The sequence below is a fragment of the Symphodus melops genome, assembly GCF_947650265.1.
Source record: "Symphodus melops genome assembly, chromosome: 7".
NCBI lineage: Eukaryota > Metazoa > Chordata > Actinopteri > Labriformes > Labridae > Symphodus > Symphodus melops.
This window is the reverse complement of record NC_136697.1, coordinates 19,195,019-19,218,092: the sequence shown is the minus strand read 5'-3', so window position 1 is coordinate 19,218,092 and position 23,074 is coordinate 19,195,019. Positions and strand designations below refer to the sequence as shown.

The 23,074-nt window shown below is 41.2% G+C and overlaps 1 protein-coding gene across 6 annotated transcripts in view; it reads right to left on the bottom strand.

The window, feature by feature from the left end:
* The window catches only part of agap3 (ArfGAP with GTPase domain, ankyrin repeat and PH domain 3), a 117,422-nt gene that overhangs the window by 50,561 nt on the left and 43,787 nt on the right, over positions 1-23,074 (bottom strand). For 2 of the 6 annotated variants that reach the window (XM_079347675.1, XM_079347676.1), the window contains exons 1-8: positions 18,457-20,678; positions 13,092-13,150; positions 9,755-9,842; positions 6,453-6,538; positions 3,543-3,684; positions 2,843-2,977; positions 486-613; positions 69-224 (exon numbers count right to left, since the gene is read on the bottom strand). In XM_079347675.1, coding sequence (XP_079203801.1) covers positions 69-224; positions 486-613; positions 2,843-2,977; positions 3,543-3,684; positions 6,453-6,538; positions 9,755-9,842; positions 13,092-13,150; positions 18,457-20,059 — 2,397 coding nt within the window. In that variant the 5' untranslated portion in view covers positions 20,060-20,678. Of the gene's footprint in view, positions 1-68; positions 225-485; positions 614-2,842; positions 2,978-3,542; positions 3,685-6,452; positions 6,539-9,754; positions 9,843-13,091; positions 13,151-18,456; positions 20,680-23,074 lie in introns of those variants that run through there. The other 4 variants (XM_079347673.1, XM_079347677.1, XM_079347674.1 and 1 more) reach the window with 3 other exon arrangements.

Below are 23,074 nucleotides of genomic sequence, written 5' to 3'. Positions count from 1 at the left end.
TTTGCCTGGCAACGTGCCTTCTAGTAATGTGAGTGGGTGTTGCTTTGCATCAGCTGTCGCATACTTACTGTGAAAATATTGGAGCGGCGCTTTGACTGTTTGCGGATGGGCGTGGGCGTGTTCGAGGCAGCGATGGTCTCAATGCGCATCTCCCTCTGACTTATGCTGGGGGTGGAGGGAACGGAGGAGGAGTAGTCGCTGAACGCACCCCCACCATTTGCCGCCTGGGGAGTGAGAGATTGAGAGCAACGGAATCAGAAGAGATAAAAGGGAGGAAAGAGGTAGGAAGAGGGTAAAGGAGACAAAGAAGGAGAGGGAATGAAACAATAAACAAGCAGGTAAATTTAGGATGGCATTGTTATATCAAGGGCAATGTTCATAACAGTAAATAAGATGATCCTGAAAAATATGTAATGGAGAATGTTGAAGACTTCTTTATAACTACATGACATCAAAACAGAAATCTTGTATGGTTTGGATCTTACCTGGTTAATATGAACAGAGGGTATAGATGCAGCGGGGACTGAGGAGTGGCTGGGAGAGTTAGGGAGAGATTTGCATGGACCAATTGAGAGCTGCTGCTTTTTCCTCATGGCCACAACCTTCTGGGCAACTGGAGAGAGAGAGTGAGGGTCAGAGTAACAGATTGTTTAAAAATACTTTTTATATCCATCCTGCTTCAAGCAGAAATGATTTCAGACAGGGCAGCGGTTCATCCAAGCGCTTCAATTGCGCCCCCTGTGCACAAAGGCGACAGAACTCTCACCCATGGCCATATGTCACACGCGATTCCTCACTCTGTCACCCCTGGTTCGGACTCTAACCATGTGTGTCAATAAAGGCACGAAAAGCCTTAAAAATATTCTAGAGTTTTAAGGGACTTGTTAATGAAACAATGATCAGACATGTGCTTGAGCTGCTCCTTAATGAGACACGCACACCGCTTTGGTGAGCAACAGAGGTTGGTTTTAAAATCTTGTATCAGCTACATTCAGTCTATATCATTAATAAACAAACTAGTTAAGGGCAGATTTACCAAACAGTAACTTGTTATCAACCCACCCTGAAGCAAAAATCCAGTATCCAAATAAAAAGCTGCCTCGGTCAGTTGATTCTTTGTCACATCCCTTTTGCTAATCAATTTACATCAGCAATCAGTGAAGATGGATTAAGAAGAATAGAAAACATATCTAGCTACGCTGTGCCAGCACAGAAAACGTTCAGTTGTTGTATGTTTGCACAGTAAGCGTTATAAGCGCGATGATTTCTTCCTAAATGTTGTGCTGTTCAAAGTGCTCGCAATTCTGTAGGTTAGGGTGTAAACACAGCGTGAGCGCGGGTCAATAAAATCCTTGTCAGTTGGTTTGAAAAAAAAAAGAAAAAAAAAAAAAAAAAAAAAAGCAGAAAGAAAACACATTTTCTATTGTTTCTTCTTAAATCAAACACAAACACTCAGTTAATCCTATAAAGCACAGTGAAGAAAATGAAGCTAATTCCAGGTATATGAGCACATTATCACAACCACCTCGGGCTGTTTGTTTTTCCAGTCAGGTAATAAACAACAAACTGCGAGGTGGATTAAACATATCTCCTGGGGAGGGGGGGAGGGGGGGGAGGGGGGAAGCTTCCTCTGTTTCCAAGAAAAGTAATCATACACAATAATACTTTTTTTTTTCTTCTGTTGTGCATGTTGTCGTCAGAGTGATGGAAGCCGAATGAGACTATTGTCACCTTCTGAACAACCTGATTTGTCATGCAATGGGTGCAACCTGTCATCTAATTCCTGGCACATTGGAGTGGGGGACTTTGTGAAGCGTGAGTGGAAGGGAGGAAGGCGATGTTCATGAATGCGTGATGTAAATTAGCACTGATGGACAGAGAGATGATTTGAAGTTGTGATGACAGCTGGGACCATAACGCCCGGCTAACTGCTGCAGCATAGCAAATAGGGAAGGAAAGAAAGAGAGTGATGCAGGGCAACTTCTGTGGGCAGAAAACACTCCTTCATCTCGTTCAATTATTTCACTTTGGGCTTCAGGAAGCAATTAAGACAAAGAGGAGGACGGCAACGTGCCTGTGCATTAAGCCACTGGAATGCAAAGAGAGCGGTGTGTTATGTATTCAGATGTTTGGTGAAGGGATGACAGGCCTTCAAAGGAGCTGCAGCCTCAGGAGATAACGTGCCTGGCAATGAAGCTGCCTTGTTTCTCTCTACAACATTTTCCAGGAGCAGGGAAAAACTTTGAGATATTTTTAAGAGACATAAAGGGGTTTTAACCGTTCCTACAAAATGAAATATAAAGTGCTCTCTGGATAACATCTCAACATTGTAATAAACCTTACATACTTGAATTTTTATTATGATTTCTTGACAATATTATGGGGTTTTATTTGAAATACTTAATAAAAGGTCTTTAATGTGAGCCTGCTAATGACAAAGTATACGACACACCCCTGCTGCTTGGCACAATAAAAAGAATTGAATTTGTAGACACTAACTCTGAAAATGAGTCATGATGACGAGGGTTTTTCTGAATGTTGCAATTAATACCCAATCAACAACATGACAGTTATCCCCTCATGCTTTAAGTTATTTCATTTAAAAAAAAAAAAAAAAAGTAGACCAAGTGACGAGCAAAGTAGCAAAATTGTTTGGCCAAAGTTTTCAGAGTTGCCTTAAATTTTGTTACTGGGCATTACCTCATTGTTCCGAGCTCAAACTAAATATTTTTTTTTGTTCCATCAACTGTCTCTACCTTCTCTAATCCATCATGTTCAAGCTGAAACTTCTATTTCCAGCCACTATCATCTGATTAAATGTGTTTTCGAGCAGCTCTCTCACCATCCTGGAAGACTCTCTCCACATTCAGGCCATAGGTGGAGCAGGTCTCATAGTACGTGCAGCGCTTCAGATCGTTTGACAGCTTTCTGGCCCGTGAGTCATCTATCACTCGGGGGTTTGCGGCACTGATTGCATCTAAAACAACAGAATAAGACAAGATACAATTTACACAGTTCATTCGAGTCATCAGGGTGTTTTACATACACTTTAAAGATGTGTAACACAGACTCAGCACTTCCAAAATGAAAAAAAAAAGCAGTGTAGTTTTTACAAAGGGTACTTTAACAGGAGCACATTGTTGGGGACTATTTTCAGATGCGTATTAAATTACATCTAAGCAAATGTCAATTACTTCTGGCAGCAAGAAAGTGTAAACACCTTCTCAATATAATCTACTTATAGAGTTCTGACAGACGTCACCCACTGTGACTATGTGGCTAAATAATGAGTGTTTTTATAGCTCTTGGACATTGGGGTATTTTGCATCTAGAAATAGTCTTCTGTATATCAGGTTTTAGATGCATACACACATTTGACAATATAGTCAAGTACATTCAGACAAGACGTGTCCTTTCTCACATCATCTAAGAGTAAAGACAATGTAAGAACACATAGTCTTTTGTCTGTGTGGAAGTATAGTTTGTAGTTCTAATATTGCAATAATCCTGACGAGACAAATGTATCAGATGGAGGGCAGCACCTTGTGTTCCGACGAGGACCATGGGGACCTCAGCTGTGTTCCTGTAGCTGGATAGGCGCAAGAAGTAATTGTAGACCGTCTGGAAGCTGATCTCATCCTCCAGGCTGAAGACGAAAACCACCGCGTCCACCCAGGCAGCGAACTGAGGACAGGGCAGAGGTGGAGTGTTGAAGCGCTGTGAAAAATGAGCTGCCTCGCTTGTCCAAAGAACTCTCACACTTGTTTCCATCTCAGTTAGAGTGTTGACAATGCAACTTCAGGTTCACTTCACCTTTAAGTAAACCTTAGATAGGAACTATGTTAGTTCAGAGATTCACAAGGAGACCTTTTTACCCACTGAAAAGGTTAAGTAACTCCGAGCTCACCTTTAAACTGAGTTTCCGATTAAAGGATTAAAAAACAGCCCCTCATTTGGAAAACAAACACAGTCCAAAGCTGCAGCTTATACAGGCATGATGTAAAAAAAAAATGATTGGTAGACAAACTAAAATTGAACTTTTCAAGAAAGCGGTCTACTGTTTGCACTTTGAAGATCAAATCGGCTCATATCTCACGTAGATTAGCAAACCCTGCTAATCTCTGCACCTTCTTTAGAATCACTCTTCAAAGCCGGCTTTATCAGGAGGCTGTTTGATTGAAACATGTTTTATTTCCCCATATTCTTATAATAGAAGACTTGTGTTTTTACTTTTTTAATTTCTACCTGAGAGGCACTTGTAAATGTGATTGAAAAAGAGTTTTACAAATAACTCATCATGATCACGATTAATTAATTATTCTTTTTAACACTTTTAAACATTTGGAGAAAAAAGATGACAATGTCAGATTTTTGATTGTGGCTGAACTTTTGTTTAAGTAATACAAACAGTCATTTAAATACTTTCATGCCACATTTGTTTTTATTATTTAGTAAATTTGCTCTTTCAATGGATACCTTAACTTTGTTTCACTTGCATGTAGACAATATGACTGTTGTGTTATGGTTCCTTTTTTTTAACTGTAGTTCAAATATTCAGACAGAAGGGGGCAGAGTAGGCACAGGCATTGTAACAACAGCCTTGTTTTCATGCACAGTATCAGCAGGTGGAATGACAGCGAATGATTTAACACCATCACTGCTTCCAATCTATTTTTCTGTATTCCCACTGTTATCATAATCTAAGAAACTTTTGTATTATCTGCGTCATATTCATCCATAATCGTGGAATACGTCTTTGTTCGAACGGGGCAGAGAGGCTTCCCTCGAGTGTAGGAAATCAATCCTAATCACCATCCATTATAGAGAAGAGGCTACACCGAGCCCACAGAAGCACTAACAGAGACAATCAGGTGATGACTGTCCTCCTGTACGGCCCTTTTCTTCATTCAGATTCCAAGTGTCACACAGACCCCCGAAGGGAATGAATAGCGAATCAAGCCTCAAAGCCTCAGCTCTGCACGGCCTCCTGTGAGTGTGAGCATAATGGAGGCCTTTAATTACGACACTAATTATACAGGCAGCTGACAACTGAGCTGAACTCGACTCCATTCGCTAACCTCACCAAGCGTAATGCAATCGAATTCATGATTTTGCCAATGCAAAAGGCATGGTTCATTTACACAGAGCTTACACGTTACTAAAAACACAGAGTCTTGGGAATGAAGCTGCAAGCAGCTGGGTTAGTGTCCTTCAGTGGAGCGTTGTCTTGACTTGCGAATCAAATCTTAATCAATTTGGTAACTTTATTTAGGTTGAATTGACCCGAAGCTTTAAAAATCAATGCATTCTGCATAACTGTTGCGATGTCTTCCCTTGAAGTGAATTTGATAGCTCGTTAGCTAGTTTCCCTTTTGAATATCCAACCGATACAGGGAAGCATTAGCGTTAATATGTTGTGCTGCTAACACCAACAAAAAAAAAAAACGTCAACTGCACCTGACAAATGACTGACCTGGTGTTTAGCTCCGGGACAAATGGCTCTCTTCAGCCGCATGTTTTTCTTTCTGTCTGACCACCCTTTGGGGAGATTTCATGTCAAAACCGTCTGTCTGCCACATCTAAACATGAGACCCTTTCCGCTTCACAGAATTTTTGTAGTAAGTATTTCTGATGCTGATTCTAAAGAAACTGGATCCATTACTTATGTAAAAACATGGATCCGAAAAGCTTATACAATCATTTCTCAAATAAGTTTCAATGTTAGTTGTATATTCTTGACACAAAACAATGATTACCCGAGAAAATGTAATCAGTGGATCTGGGTTCAACACACGGCAGCGTTCATTATACACGAGAGTCTTCACACTGCTTGGAACTACAGGATAACATAGATGCTATGCAATCATGCAAAGCTGAAAGTTAAGAGGAATCCTTGAATGTTTGTCTTCAGACAACTCAGCCTGGATGAAGTGGTATTAAACACAGATTCCTTTTCTTCAGCACAATTTAAGTCCTGTAAGAGCTACAAATGGGAGGTAAAAACCCAACACTGTCTGTTAAAACATGGTTTAAGAATAACAGCGGATAAAAGCCCGATGTCTACTCTGTCACAACACAAGGCTGGATTACTACAAGGCATTTCCTCAAGAGTTTCAGAGCATGAGGTGCGTGTTCTCGTTTAAGCCCACTTAGAAGAAGCATCGGATCCATTTCTCTTCATCTTTCACATACTAATAGAAAAATTAGATGCTGCATTGTTCCTTTGACCACAAAACGATTTTGGCCGAGCTCACTCATTGATCTGTTGTTGCCCCTTAAATGCTTCTTAGTAGAGCGACTACAGAGTGCTGTCGCAGAGCTCCTGACAGTCCTGCAGGGAAGCAATGGTCCGTGTCTGAACACTTCCTGTCTGCATGACAGTTTTTAGACACTGCTTTGTCTGATCCATCTCGCAGCTTGAGAGAGAGAAAAGGAACATTTTAATCGCTTACCTGCAATTCTGGAGGCCCTCCCTCATCTCTGATCAGAAGTAGGTAGCTCTGTCCATCCACCACTATTTCTTTCTTGAACCGTCCACCTAAGGAAGACACATTATCACACTTTAGTTCAAGGTCATACTTTTAACACCGAAGGCTGGTTTAGAGATGGTGCAGGATGAAGCGCAAAGCGTTCCCCAAAGTAGAAACAGCCTGCAGATATTTTAGACTCATTGTAAAAACAATGACAACGTACCAAAGAACCCACATTTAACATGAACACAAAGCTTGGCAACAAACAAACAACAACAAAAAAAGTTTGGAGAGATGTGAATCTGTTTGACATGCAGTTCTTTTTTAAGGCCTCCTGAATGTGTTGCTGTTAGGATCATATGCCGACAGGAAACCAGGTCTCTCTGGAGCCAATTACGTGGGCGCAAAATTGCCATTTAGCGTGTCTAATACACAGCTGCTGAGGGAACAAGTTCAGTGCCACCGCCACCAGTCCTGGAAAGGCTCAACTTTCACTTCACAAAGATTATCAGACTGCATGTGTGGGTTTGAAGACTGTATTTTAGATAATGAACAAGACAACGTATTCCATTTTGCAAGGGGACTAAATATAGCAAAGGAACTCAAAGGAGATAAAAACCAGAGTCAAAATGCCATTGTTTTTATTCTGAACTGGTTTGCCTCAGGTCACATCGAATCCCCAAAACAGCAGCGAGGAGCTAGCAGTTAACCCAAATGCAGCCTTGACTTTCCCTCCCTCTTTTCTTAATTTCTTTTCTAATACATATCCATATTCCTTGCCGATAGCAAAGCTTTCTGCAGATAAAAAAAAAGAGACCGATGGCAGAACGACGCAGTAAATTAGATTCTGCATGTCATTTGGGTGGTTTGCGATCCTGTGGAGATTAGAAACATTCAAATGAGAAAGTTGCTAGGCTAGAGACGTCCCTGGGAGAGGAAAACGAGGCCTTATGAATACAAATATATGCAAAAAGACTATTGTACAAAATTGAATAATGCACACATTTGAGAAGGTCGAGGAATGATCATGAAATGTACCGAGTAATAAATGATGCTGCAGACGGCAGATGTTCCACGACGAGTAAAAGTGCACCTGTTACACTTCTCAGGTTCCTGTGAGTTTCATAAACAGACAGGTTGGCTTAGATCTTCAAATGATTAGATAACAGAGTGTCAGGGATCACCATGTTCAACCAGCATATTAAGAACTCCAGATGTCACATCACAGAGGAGCTGTAAGGGCCATACAGAAAACAGGAGCTTCCATTTGCATAGATGGACAGTATCCCTGTCTCAGCAAGCAATATATATCCACTTGAGCCATACTTCCACCCTGTTGAGTCCACTTCAGCCTGCTTGGCAAAAAGGGGATTCTCCCAGCCTTTAGCACAGGCTCTTGAGCCCTGCTGGATGCTGGTTGTGTAATACAGAGAGACATTTGCATACTTCAAGCCAGCTTCTTTTTCCTTCTCTTTTCTTCTTTTTTTTTTTTTTAAACTAAAGTCACAGAGCTTTGGAGATTCTGACAAAGGACTGAGAAACTATGCGTCTGTGTGTCTCTGAGGGGGAAAAAGAAGATGAGGAGGATCTCATTACATAGCGCGTAAAGACTGGATCAAAACGGAGCAGAGAAACCAAAGATTCATCAGAATGGTTTGTACAGAGCTCTGCAAGCATGTTGATATGCCTGTAGAGATTAGGGAACGTCTCTCTGAAATCAGAATCTGTACTGACAGCACACTGCTCTGGTTAAAACATGAAGTAAACATTTCTGTTACATAATCGTCCAGGATGCTGTCGTCTTTATTTTAACATGAGCCAATACGGCGCATGCATAGAAAAAGATTAAAAGCCTGTGCTGAGGATAAATGCTACAGACTGCTCTCTTCAGCATTTAACACATTCCTTCATCATGATTAAAAGCGATTAAGAATTATTTGAATGTTAGGCTCATCCTGTAAAGAAGCGACTAAAAACCTTGCAGAGAGACGGTAAGTTGGTAGGCACAGTTAACACGCAGTAAGCATACTCTGCTTACACGGAGGCTTAGACCTTGACACAGAGCCACAATCCAACAGAGCTCCATCCGGTGTTGCCATGGTAACACACCCCAGTACCTTTTTTTTTTTTTTTCCTTCAAGATATCATAGCAAAAGCCCAGGAACAAAACACTGAAGGAACCATCGCTAAACCTTCATCTGCCGGGCAACGCTGCTGCAAAGGAAGCCCGGTTGAGCACATAAAGAGCAAAGGTCGCCCGAGCGGGTGCTAATCATGAGACAGGTATGTTGTGTCACAGCAACACGCAGCAATGACAAGGGGACGAATGCATATTTCATAGCTGACATGTTTCCTTGATTACAGCAACAGTTTTCCTGCATTTCCACCATTGATTTCTCAAAGACTAATTAAGCAATGACGATTTTTTTTTTCCTCCCTCGGTGCAGCAAAATGCCAAGAACTAATTATGTGCTTCATGTCTCATCCTCACTATAATTACACTAAAATGAAACACTGCACAGCCCTCAAAGATCAGCAGTTAACTCTGGGTTTGCCAACATCTTTGTGGACTTGTGATAGGAGGACTTGCCTTTCTGACCAGAAGGGGGCACTCTCATTATGACTTTTTCTTTCTTTTTTTTTTGGGGGGGGGGGGGGGGGGATAAATTGAAGGATATCTGATGATTAAATCTCTGAGAGAACATTTTCTCCTGAACACAGTCCAATATTTTTTTTTTTCACTTTCAAGGCATGCTGGAAGTAATCTGCTATGATTGCAATAAAAAAAAATAATAATAATGGGGTTCAGTTTATGGCAAATATTTCTACAATTACTTATTTTCACAGTCCCAGTTTACAGGAACTGTGAGCTGTGTCATTAACTCATCAGTTCCATTGAAGGTAAAAGTGTCATCTGGTCAACAATATTCTAAATTAAACTATCATAGAAAAACGCTTGTAGGAATGAGTGTCACTGCTAACAGGGGGTGTTTTTCTTCTGAAAGACAAAAGAAAACCACTGTTTTCTGTATTAATTTCCCTTTTCAGAAACCAAAAAAAGTGTCTACCTGCTAATATCAACAATAGTAGCCTTGCTTTCTGTGACGCTGATACTATTCCCCTTCTTCACTGGACTCGCTATGACAAGGTGTGAGGTAAATTAGCAGCTTGACATAAAGGTTAAAAGAGCCAAAGCAAACAAGCCGCGTTAATCTAAATGTCGGAGTATCTGACATGTTTCTAACCACCTCCTGACCCACCCTCTCCCCACAGCAGACTCTTACCTTCAGGAGACTCCTCCTGCACATATGTGCCTGTCAAGTACCGGTGGACCAAGGCAGACTTCCCACTGGAGAGATTTCCAACAATGCCCTGCAAGGTCAAGAGCAAAATGCAGTGATTATTTCTGACTTGTGTTACATGGCAGGTACAAACCACAAGCATGTGTTGACTCAAAGGACCATAATGGGGACCTGAATGGTAATTCTCAGCACAAGGTCCTTTAACTTTGTGTTTGTGAAGCTTTCAACCTTGCTTACAAACTGCACACGCTGGTTCAGCTACACGTTGTGGTGTGAAGCTTGAGAAATACAGTTAGTCGCCTCCCGTGTTGAATTCTTTTCTGTAGTTGTTTTTAAGGACAAAAATTAACCATCCTGCTGAGTAGAGTTTAATGTTAATATTAAGTAAAGCCAGGCCGATAAACCAGCCAGCCGATATTAACTGACAACACTATATTAGGATATCCAGTGACTATCAGTATCAGCTAATTTTATCGCAGATACGTGTATATTAAAAGATTTATTCACCAGTCAAATGGCATTTTGTTTGTTTACTCTAGCAGAGTGTGCTTTATGAATTACAACAAATATTCTCACTCCCCAGAATGTCAAGCTATGATTCACTTACATCCATAGTTACTTTCCAGTTGAGTAAACATCTTGTCTACATTATATATCTGTAACACAAGTGTTTGATAAAAATAAAAAAAGAGCAAAGGAAATTACCAGCCGACATATCCGATTTATTTATTTTTTCCTCCCCAATATCAATATCGGCCCCAAAAAGCCTGTATTGATCGGGCGCTATAGTAAGAATGTTTCCTTATTGTTTTATTTTTAAGCTTACAACATGATAACAAAATAATAAAGTAATAACAAAAGAGAAGCTAAAACACCCTTTTGGGGAAATGTACTTATTACAACTGCAGAGTGAAGTTAGAAATAAATGCAATTATAGGATCATAGTTATTCAAATTCAAAGTAAACTTTTCATTAAAATTTACATTTGAATTGTTTTTTACTTCCATGGATAATATTAAAATGTACAACAGAAAATGCTTAGTACATTTTTAGAGTAACATTAATTAGCACTGCTTATTTTAACTGTTCTTAAATGCATAAACTCAGTAAAGTCTTTCAAACTGTGCCTGCTCACAGCAACATTTCCTGTAATGTGAGTAACCTACGAAACAAATGGCAGACACAGGCTTGTATGTGAGAAGGTGGGTAACATTTTTATTTATCATGTATTCTGAAAGGCGTCTGTTCACTTGTAAGCATCAGCTTTGAAATGGTAAATGGACTTCAGCTTGTAAAGCTCTTTTCTTGTCTTCTGACAACTTAAAACACTTTTACATTACAGGTCACACCTACACATTTACACCCATTCACACACTGATGCCAGAAACTGCTACTGTATGTAAAGTGACTATCAGAAGAAGAACTTGTCCCATTCGTACACATTCACACTCTGCCGACGAAGCAGCAGGATGATCATGCGGTTATGCGTCTTGCCAATGAGGACACATCTGGCATGTGGCTGTAAGAAAGGGGGATCAAACCCACGACCTTCCAATTAAGAGACTATTTATGTGATGATGAAATGTAATGCATCTTGATTACCTAATTGTACATGAGGGAAATGTATAGGAAATGGTGGTCAGTAATATGGGAGAACATAATGTTTGCAGTTAAGGAAGAAATCCTTGAAAACCACAATATGCTCCTGAATGTGTTGAGGCTCTGTGGGGCTGAAACATTAGGAGGAAAGTCCTCTAACACTTGGACTTTGCTTTGGTTGCAATCTTTCTTCTGCTTCCTGTCCCTGGTGTCTAGACCAGACCTAACAACTCTGCCTTCAGGGTGATGCATGGCTGAGGGTGGGCTGATGATGCCAGCATGTCTGGGAAGAACAAAGGCTATAACATACTCCCATCTCCTCCCTCTTCTCCTCTGCTTCTACCCACCATCGCCATCTTTTCCTTCAGATCGTTAGTGGGTGTTAAAGCCAGGTATGGTTCTAATTATAGGGAAGTTTGCAGCACAAGAGAGGAGATCTGTTTAAGGCCTTTCCCAGCCGACCCTTTCTATAAGTGAAGTGTATATATAAACCGAGAGGAACCCCTGTGGAATAAACTATTTATATGCTCTCAGTTAGCTGAAGTTGTAGGCTGTGTGCAGTAAAAGCTGTGAGTCAACGAAAATCGACTTTAAAAGCACCACTGAACCGGTGCTCCTGCTGTTTTAACGGTGGGGCTTTGTGACCCACTAGCATATAGGCCTCGTGAAAACAGAAAGCTGTATCAGCACTATTACAGCACAAGACTTTCAGTCTTTCTTTTTTTTTTTTTGTGGTAGATGTTTGAGCTTGATCTGGAAATATCAAAGAGTGTGGATCAGACAATCAAAAGATGCCAATAAAATAAAGTTTTAGTTCCCACCCTCAAACTATAATAGAGTACAGCTCAAAGTGAGCAGTTTCCTCGCCGTTTTAATCCCAGAAAAGTCAAACTGCTATTGCTGTTATGTTTAAAAATTTTTTTTTAAAAAAAGGCTTGTGAGAAATATGACAAGACTCTTTTAGTTTGACCTTGTCCCTGAGCAGCAATTCTTTGAAATGTTTGAAAGGAATGATAGATATTTCCAGATATTTAATTTAGTCTTTCCAGGTCTATTTAACAAACCCCCGTGTGGAAGCTTGCTGCCAATTAACACCTTAGAAACATTCAAAAGGAATCAGCTGCGTTTAAAGTGTTTGAAGCCAAGAAAGCAGGTTTGTCTTTGAGCTCCCCGTGAGTTCCCCCCCCCCCCCCCCCCCCTCCCTTTCTCTTTCCACTGAAGTTTTCCCTTTTGCAAGGCGCCACATCAATGAATTCACCTAACATGGAAGTATTATATTAACTGTCAGAATGGTGGAGTGCAGTTTTTTCTTCTTTATGGGTGCAAGGCATTAAAGCGTGAGGATGTTAGTTGTGCACTTGGTAGTAGATGTGTATGTGTGTGTGTGTGTGTGTGTGTGTGTGTGTGTGTGTGTGTGTGTGTTTGTGCTTTACTTGCGGGTGGGATCAGACCCAGGATGTGTCACTAGTCTAGCCCAAAACTGTCACTCATCTCGGTCCGACTGAAAGCCACCCGGCATCTCCATGCCAACGCATCTCATTAAAAATCACCCACCATGAGCTGGGGAAAAGTCCAGCCAATCTCTCTAAGCTGATGCAAAACCAGTATCACATGGTCAGAACTTTCCCCAGTGACATTTAAAACCAGTAAGATGGGTCCCCTGATGAGAAATCCACACAGGGGCTATGATAGAATATATAATATGTAAAATGTTACCCACCACTTTCAGCTCTGGCACTGATCGACTCAATGTCCATTCCTGGCTGTTGACAAAAGAATCTGAAACGAAAAAAAGTAGGAAAAGGAATCAAGACAAGCAGAAGTGAAATCAATATGTTTGTGTCCCATTTGACCCCAGCCACCGATATCATGATTGTAAAAGAATTTCCCCACTGGATGACTGAAAAGAAACAGAACCCGTTTATAGACTTTCTGTAGGGTGTGCAACAAGTTTTATGATGGATTGTTCAGCAGTCACGGAGATATGACTAATCCTATCCACAGTTTGGTCAGGTGTTCAAGTATTCAGAGTTGTTTTCATAGTATGGCTTTGAAAGAAAATAATCGTCATTTCCTTTGGTTTTCTATCCTCATATATCTTATATGCTGGCGCTGCAGACACAAAACTCCACAGTTAATAAGTATGCGTGCATTTGTTAGATCATGTTTTTCAAAGTCTCTGAGGTAACAAGGCGTTAAAGGTCTAAAAAAAAGTGACACAATGTCATAATTATTTATGCCTTGAGTAAGAAAGCGTGTACTCTGGTACCTTTAGGGACCCACTTTGTCATTCAAAGCATCTCTGAATAATACAATTGGCAGACTAACTGAAATTAAAGTAACTGTTGGTTTTTGGCCTGTAACAGTTGATGAGCTCATGAGCATGTCCAGTTTTGCTCATGAATTTCCAACTGAAAAAGGTGGAACTGAAACACACCTACACCAGGTGAAACACCTAATGCAGCACAGTGAAATCTATGACTAGATTAAGCTAATCCCGTATGAGTGACAGCCATTATCAGGCTAGATTCAACTTGTTTGGCTTTCACGGTGACATTTGGAGTCTTTGACGTGAAGATCATGCTTTGAAACAGGGCAGTGGGAAAGAGCAATTTGAAGAACAAAACAAACTCTCAGAACTTAAACACAAATAACAATTCAACACGCTGTGCCTATTTCCCACAGAGATGGAGTACACATGTGAGTGTCATAACAGCTATTAGAACAAAGACCACCTTCCTGCTTTGGATCACGGCTTTCTCACTGTCTGAGCCCCCCCACCCAAAGAAGCAGATACCATCTTCAATACAGGATCGTAGACTCCCTGTCTCCAGGCAACACAGTGTCTAATACCAGGTGACCCTTCCCTCTCACATTCCCTCCCCATGTCTGAAGTGTTCACGCAGCAAACAGGGAGCCATCACTAGAGTTAGCCTGTTTATAGCAGTATATTTTACGTCAAGAGCGACTCTAATATGATACAATGACAGCATAAATAGAAAGGTAACCACTGTCACTCCAAGACACGTTTTTATCTTCTCTCCAAAATGTTTTCTAAAAGCATTCATGACTCATACCGGAGGAGACCAGAGCCAAAAATTCTTTTACCACTACAATTAGATTGAAAAGACACCACAGCTAAAACGTTTGCTTATTTTTGACCTCCATTTACAAAGAGCCTCGTGCTGCTTTGGATGTCTCACTTGTTGTGGGAGAGGAGTAAAGTGCACCCCCAACAGAAGGGCCTTTCATTGAGCATTGTGTGGAGCAGAGCAGTCTTTAAACAGCACGCCTCATGTTAAGCCCTCTCCGTGTGGGTTTGACATGTCAGGACACGAGCAAAGACACCCATCTGATTCAGTCTTTTTTCTTCTTTATTTTCCGAGCAGGAAACAGAACACAGGTCTCTGAGATGATGTCAGTAAAGATCTTTTTTTTTTTTTCTAAAATGTTTTGCCATTTCAAAAAGAAACACAGTCATAACCACCAACAAGAAAAATACATGGAAGGTCCCAGTCATAGAGTCAATGATAAAAAAAATCAAAATAAACAACAGGGACTACGTTTTAAGAAACAAACAGAGAAAATGTGATGCATAGGTGTTTCCAACATTTTGTGTCTAGAGGTGGACACATTCAAACAGAGGCCAACACATTGATAACTGAGCAGGAAAATTACACATCAACAAAGGCCTATGTAGAAATTGAGTTCCTGGCTACACTTGTATTATGCATGATGCAAGACAGACAAAGAGCTTTAACACGAAATTGGACAAAAACCCAATCCCTGTGCAATTTTCAGAACAATCACTGAAAGTCTTTTTTGGAAACATATCTCTTCTAACAGACCCACCCAAAACAAATTGCAGCACAGCGATGATACCCAATCTTTGCCAGCCTTTGAGCAAATACAGTACAACCAGTTTGGTATCCTGCCAGGAAGAAAGCCATAATTGAATCCATGTGCTCTGTTACGTCATGGTTTAAATATGAGCATCCCCACATTACTGTGTCCCAGAATGCCTATGGAAAGAGAAAGCCCAAGCTTTTGCTTGGTGGGACACCAGTGTCTTTGTCTCTGCTCGGGGAAAAGTGCTCTGCCAACTTGTTTGTTAGGTTTTTCACTTCACTGATCATGTCTACTCAGATAAAAATGAACAATCAGTCTGTGGGTGGGAAGCACAATCAGCCCACCACCCACTTTATGAGAAAAGAAAATGCAAAGAGAGCCAAATCTCTGTGCATATTGTAGTATGAGCGTGCGTGCACATATTCATACATGTGAGCTTTTCTAAGTGCAGTGAATTTGAAGTGGTTTTTGGAATGAGAGGACAACCTTGAGGTCGACATTTCCACTCTAGCCTTACTGGCTTTCCAGCTATACTTTCCCACTGTCATAAATTACAGAGTAAGAACTAAGCTAGCAATTAGTATTTCTACTTCCCCTATTTGCCAACCTCATGACCAACCATCGCTCCTTCTCAGACTACTTTATTCATGCCCATCTTAAAAATTGGTCGTCATCGTTTTCTTGTCAGCTCTCCAGATCAATTTGCTCATCAAACATCAAACTTCAGTACTTAATTCTGCTCTCTGGAGCTCCCAAAGACCAAACTCTTCTATCAAAGGCGGTAGAATGAAAAACACAATCATTCAGTAGATAAAAATGTGAAAGTCTTTATGCTATCCAAATGTAAAGCTGTTAAATGTCCTGGCCTACTTAAGAGTAAGAGCCTTGCAGCACTATCTTGATCACATCCAAGAAAATAAATTGGGCCTCCTGGTTCAAGACGATTCTCATTCAATTTTTAAATTAGGTTTGGTATTGTCTTGCAGGTTGTTGGCTAAAGTGAACTGACTGAATTTGTCAAGTTGACAGAAAAGGTGCCAGGTTTAGCTTCTCTGTTCTGCTACCCTATAAAAGTGCAAGAGAAGAAACCAATGAAAACAAATAAACCCTGAATTAAAGAGAAAATCTCATGTAGCGTGATGGAAGACCTAAACATTATAAAACTTGATTCAAACTTCTAACAACTTGTGGGAGAAAAGTGAACTTTTCACAGAGCAGCAGGATGAAGGCTCACTTATTGAACTACAATCCTGATGAACAACATGCACACAGGCTGACATGTGATGAAGCAGATGTTCAAATATGAGTCATGTTCTGTTATTAACAGGTTTGTCTCTTCTCAGGATCAGACTGTATCACTCAGGCCTACATCCAGGCATCTTGCTGTCTCCCCATTTCCCATGCAGCAGGTGAGAGTGCATAAACACAGTGGTACCAATTTCACAGAAAGTAACTATTTGTCTTGAACATAGATACCCGCTGGCTAATCTACCCCCTGCTGTATGGAATGAAGAATAGAATGCATCTTTTTAATTCATTAATATGCACACTTTTAAGCGTTACGACTGACTTACTGCAAATGAAAGGTAAGGACGATAGAAGTACTGTTTGCAAAAATTCACATTAACTTCTATTAAATAAGAAAAAACAACTGAAAGAAATAAAGGGAGATATATCCTCATGAATACATTTCTTATCAGATTCAAGTTGAAAGAAAATGGATTTTCTTAAAATGATTCCTGGGTAGTGGCAAACCAAGGCAGGTAAGAATAAAAACGCATCACTGAGCACTCCCCTGGATACCTGACATAAACCAAAGCTTATTACAGAGTTCTATCTACAGTTCTATTCTCCCATTCTTTAACATTCAACGGATGGGAGCACTGCGACCACCTAGGCCTTGTGACTAGCCACCCCTCCTCCAACATAAGACCACCAGAGAGTCCCCCATCTTTGCACATGGTTCACTGATCATTCATGCCTCCACTGTCATGACAGAGTGGCTTTGTTCATCCACAGGTGGGGGTGGGGACAATGTCTGCACACCTCACACACCTCTCTCTGCATCTCCCTTCCCCCAAAACTCTCACACACAAAAATGTAGAGTTTGTCTTGTCACTTGAACTGAGCGTGTGCATGTGCGTGTGTGTTTGATGGATCTAATTTAGAAGCAAACACTTAGGCAGGTAGCTACAGGCGCAGAGAGTCCCGCCCAAGGCATTGAACACCTAACTATACTCAGGCTGATCGGCACACCTACATTCCTTCTGCCTGACTTACTGACTCTTCAGTGGAGTAAACGGACATACAGCACTTGACACTCCACCACAGGAATAGGTATCCTTGGCAACATGGTGTGAGATTACAAATAAACAACAAATAAAACACATCAAATTAGAATAAAATATCTACTTTTACCTGTTATGGGGGGATTTTTTGAGCGTAAACATAGGTACGTGTGTCCTGACTCCTGACATTAAAAGCATTCATGGAGCAACTAATCAGTACTTAAAGCAAAGGAGTGACCAAACAAATCACAGGTAGAAATTCATGAAGTTGCAAATATTTGCATCTCGTCTGCTATCCAAGGCAACTCGACAAACACTCTCCGGTGTCAGAGTTAACCTTTAAGCACAGTGCTAAAGTAATCTCCCTTTCTCCCTATCATTATACCATGTAAGCTCTCTTAATTTAGCCCTGCTAGACTGCCAAACACATCCCCCATTACAGCCACTAACTGCTTTAATTCTACTGCTTTAAGCTGTGTCTCTGTGCGGCCAACAGTAGGCATTATGAAGGCTCCCATGTCCTGCAGTGTGGTAACGTAGAGATAGAACTGGGAGCATGTTATGCCATCGTTTAACCGCTGTTAAAATAGCCATTATGGTCTGTTCTTATCAGGAACTGGTGGTTTCCTTTTACTGTTCTTACCCACTCATCTATTGAACTTCAAAAATGTTAAGCAAGGAAAACTAATCACTGTGTAAGGGCACAAACACATAAAAATCAGTGCAGAAATAAGAGCACCAGAATTAGAAATTCCAAACAGACTCTCTGGAAATAGACTTTTCTGAATGCCATCCAAACTTACAATTCCCCATGTGTTTTTCATTTGCCTGCTGGTCTAAAAAAATGGAACCTTATTTGTCTCGAGCTGTAACTTTTGTGCAGTCCAGGAAAGGCTACAAATGGAGAACAGAGCTGAGAAATAAATTCAGCAATCATGCAGGTCTTACCTTGACCTTTGTGGGAGTCAATGCCTGTGTGAGTCTCTATAGCGACTGGCTGTGACTTATTATTCCTGGCTAGGGGAGACTGGCTGGTGTTGTTGCTCTGGGGCTGCTGGGATTCAGAGCCACTGGGTTGCTGCTCTTTCCTCCTGAAACGGTTTGTTATAAGTTGCCATAAGCTCGGTTCTTCCTGAACTGGTTTGGAAGACAGTTTTGCTGGACAGAGGGGTACCTCCATTACCTTGACCTTCCCCCTGCTATGGTACTGAATATACTGTATGCCCCCATCATCAATCTGCTCACGAGAAGTTGGAAGCATTCTTCCTGTGAGATAAGAGAAAGGTCGGGTTGACTCCATTGTTGATTCCTCAGCTGTATTTTTAGTCTGAGGGCAATCCTTTTCCTCCGTTTCAGACACTAAAGTAACTTTCTCTCGGGACCGAGTTCTTCTGATGCGCAAACTGAGGCTCCGTCTTAACGAACTCAATGTAGTTCTTGGAGAATCAGATTTGCTTGATTTGGGGGTACATTTAGCGTCTTTTTCGCTTTCCCTATCCTTGCTTTTATCTTGAGGTGCTTTTCCAAAAAGCCTCCATCGGAAGCCCCCTCTCAGAAAGCCTCCTCCATCATAGTCAGTATGGCTGCAGCTCCTTTGGCTGTCTATTTCATCATCAGAGCCCCTCTTTCCAAGCTCTAGCACTGTCATACTGACAGGCCTGGGTCTCGTGCTCCTCTTACGAATACTTCCGATCACTTCTGCCGGAACCGAAGGCCGCTGAGCCACAACAGGATTGAGGCCATCCACAGCCCTCAACTCAGCCCTTCTGCTCCTGTATGGCTGGTTTTCTGAAACTCCATCCCTATTGCAGGGGTGCTGGGTGCGGGTGTCTGACAGGACTGAGCCTGGGCCTGCCAGCATGCAAACACTCCTGGGCCTCCGCAGCCGTCTTTCTTGTTCAGGCTGAGAATCTTTCTGCTGCTTGATTGAGTCTCCATACATGCTCACCGTCTTCCTACCCCGCGAGGCTTGTTCGGGACGTGGCTTTCGCAACACGGCCCGAGGCAGAGAACTTTGTCCTGCAATAGTGCCATCCTCCCCAGAAAAAAGACATTTAGTATAAGCATCGGGTGCTGCGCTTTGAGTGTGTTGCTCCTGGATGTTTGTCGGAGGGACTATCTCTGCCACGTCTGTATCTTGCTGTGAGGAGTTACCTGGGTTCTTACAGAGGTGATTCAAAAACCTGTCTGTCTTCATTTTTTCCTCCACCTCCTCAACCTCCTCCTCATTCTCCTCTAGAACAACCTCCTGTCTTTGCCTCGCAGCTCTACCTGTGCTGCTCAGGGAGGGCCACCTGCTGAGCTCCCGCTGTGCCTTGCGCAGCCTGGGGCTTTTCTCCAATGGCACAACACTAATCATCTTCTCTCCCGGCTGGCAATTCTCCACAAGGGTGTGGGTGACCCGGCTGATTCCCAGCCCTGACACCGGTCCATGTCCAAGTGATTCATTCAAGATTACCGAGATGTGGTAAACAGTGTTTCCCTGCTGCTGTTCACAAATAGCTGTACTCCTTGGGGTCGCATCCACGGTCCCACTGCTAAGGAATAGCATGGCACTTCACATAATAACAAGACAAGCCAGTAACAAATTAATGTTCACATTCGGCCCATGAGTTATGAAGATCCAGCTCATAAAGTCCTTCATTCAGACTAAATTCCTATGCCAGGCATAATCCTTCACCTTTGACATGGAAAAAAAAAACTTCAAACAAGTCAGAGCAAAGCCATGCTGCCACCTGCATCCTCTGGCTCCTTCACTCAGGCAATTAGATGGTAGCTGCTCTCTCTCCACACTTTGTTCTAACTGTTCTGCACGGACAGACGAACTCAAGAAAAACAGGTCGTCCACTTCTTGTTTGCCAACAACGCAATATCTGTTATAGCTGCAAAAACTCCAACTTAAAAAGCACTGAATCATCCTTCCTCCTTGGCAAGTTATGAACTGCAAGAATGTGTGTTGTTAGCAGAGCAGACAAACCTCTTAATCTCTGAGCTCTTGCCATGCAGAGCATGAGGGAGTGAGGCTCTATTTGAACTTTCAGCTGCCTTCCAACCCCCGGGACACATGGAAAACAAGGAGTGGATCCCACAAGTATTAAACACGCCCTTGTGATTTCTGCAGAGCTGTGTGTAGCTCCAAGGGAAGACTATGCTGATTACACAGTGCTGTAATTGAACATTACTAATAGCCATGACTGGGCATTTTGTGTTACTCTTACCAATGGCAAAACAGAAAGTGGGATACCCTTCCATGTTTATCAGAAACGCAGATTTAACAGTCAACTCTTTTGTTTATTAATAAACATTTTGGAGACAACAAAATATTAAAGTTCGGGGTCAAATATATATTAGCAACTACATCCATTTGTTAACACTAAATGATCAATGAGATCACATATACCAGTGTAAAGTGTCTTTTTCACATGGAGTATCCACATTACTTTACACCACCTCTCACAGTGGGAGCCAGGCTCAAACATCAGACTTCAGCCTTCAAAAGGTGGGAAACAATGTTTTAGAGAACCCCAATCAATCAGTCAGATATGAGGCCATGAGCTGTAAAGTCCACCATCTCAATCAAGCCAGAGTTTACCTGTCCAATCCTCAGCTCTGCAGTTACTGTGGGGTAATAGCTAGAACACTGCCACCTTGTGGTTACAAATTTGAGAAAGTTTGACCTATAATCTTTGAAACAACCCCAAAACAGCTTAGTTATATTAATTAAGCATGACTTTTAAGAGAGTGTTTTTGCAAAGAAAATAAAAAACAAAAGGTCTTTTTTCAAGGCTTTTACCATTATATATAATTGTTGATTGAGTGCAGATATTGGAGGTAGTTCTTGTTGTAGTTTTCCTTTAGTGTTATGATCAAGCATAGTGTTAGAATGAAAGACATGGAAAATATTGAAGGTAATGTGTATCTAAAACCCTGAGCTTTATATTTTAACAATGCAAGTTACAAATGAAGTTTCTTCACAGAGACAGTGTTGAATATCACCACTAATGTCAAGATGCTTTCATCTTAAGCTGTCCAAGCTCACCATGCTGGCCTTTACCTGATTCAAGGAAGCAGGGGTTTACAATGATCTCAGGCTCATCATAGAGCAAACAGTCTTTATCGCTCCATTGGATGTGGTGGTTTCGAGTTCGTCTGCGACCCCCAAAGCACAGCAACATAGTCCCTTTATTTGTCAGAGGGATCCTTTCCGACTCAAAACAAAAACTGCATTCAAAAATAAAGAAAAATCAAATAAATTTGCCAAAAAATATCAATTGTTAAGCTATTGGTGTTAAAATTTTCTCTCCGACTGTGTACAGGCTTCTTTTGGGTTTTTTTGCAAATCTCTCCATGGAGCTCGGTTTTCAGCTCCGGCATATGTACACGTTCTTTGCTGTATTTGTCAGACCAGCATGATTTGAAAAAAAGAAGAATAAGGGAAAAAATAATTTTTTTTGGTCCGCTTCATCATGCTGTGGTCATGATGTTCTGTCCCAGCAGACCTGATAATGCAGTTACCCGTGTCGTGAAAGTAGCCCAGAGGAGTGTCACGGTTGGCTTGGAGTCCTTTCCTGCTGGTAATTCATAATCCAGGTGTTGGTTTAACAGGGTCCCGACATAAGACACACACATAAGATTCAAGTTAATCCACTGTCCCGTTGTCTGGGTTGCAGCTCGGTTCACAGGAAACCTGTGTTGCGGTGTGTGGTAAACCTTTGGATTTCAATGTGCTGACAAGGTAACAGAGGCTCTCTTGTGTCCAACAGCTAAATGTTTCTACCCTCTGTAACCGTATCTTGATGGAAGCTGGGAGGGTTTCTCAGCAAAACTGGATCTGCATGTTTTGAAGATTCTAGGATTACCCTCCTCCTCCATATCTCTGTGTTTGTGTGTACACATCTGACAGATATACTGAGATCGTTGGCCGTTGACTGTATCCATTCACCTGTGTATGTCCCCATTACAAACATTGTAGTCTTGTTTTTCTTTCATAGCTGTGATTTAACATTCTCCTTCACTTTTCTTTAGTTACAGTCCTTACTTACATAAATTTTTTTCGATTTTATTACCAAACCAAGCAACAGTTTAATAAAGCCATTTTAGAAATGCAAAAATGCATTATTAAAATGTCACACATTAATCTATTTTGAGTAAATTTGAATCAAGAAGATATGTTATCTCTGCTTCTAACAGGAAATAATAACCCACATTTAATTTAGAGCAGTTTGTCATGTAATGTTAGAGTAAAATAACAATTCAGTCACTGATGAGATTGTCTGTGTGTATGCATCATCTTCATTATGGAAATAAAAAAGGACTTTTAGTCAGTGGAGCTCATTTGAGCCAGTGTACTTATTGCTCCAGTGGGGGGCAGTCACATCACTGAGGAACTGTTAAAAATGTAATCTTTAAGTTTTGTGAAGCCCCAAATACCACTAAAAGAAGTTTAAGTTTGAATTAACTTTTGAAATGTAAGAACTTTACTAAGTTGTCCCCCTGTTGCAGTGGATTTCCCAGCATTAATAATTACAGTCATGGCTTAAGCAATTTCAGGGGTTGTGATACCTTT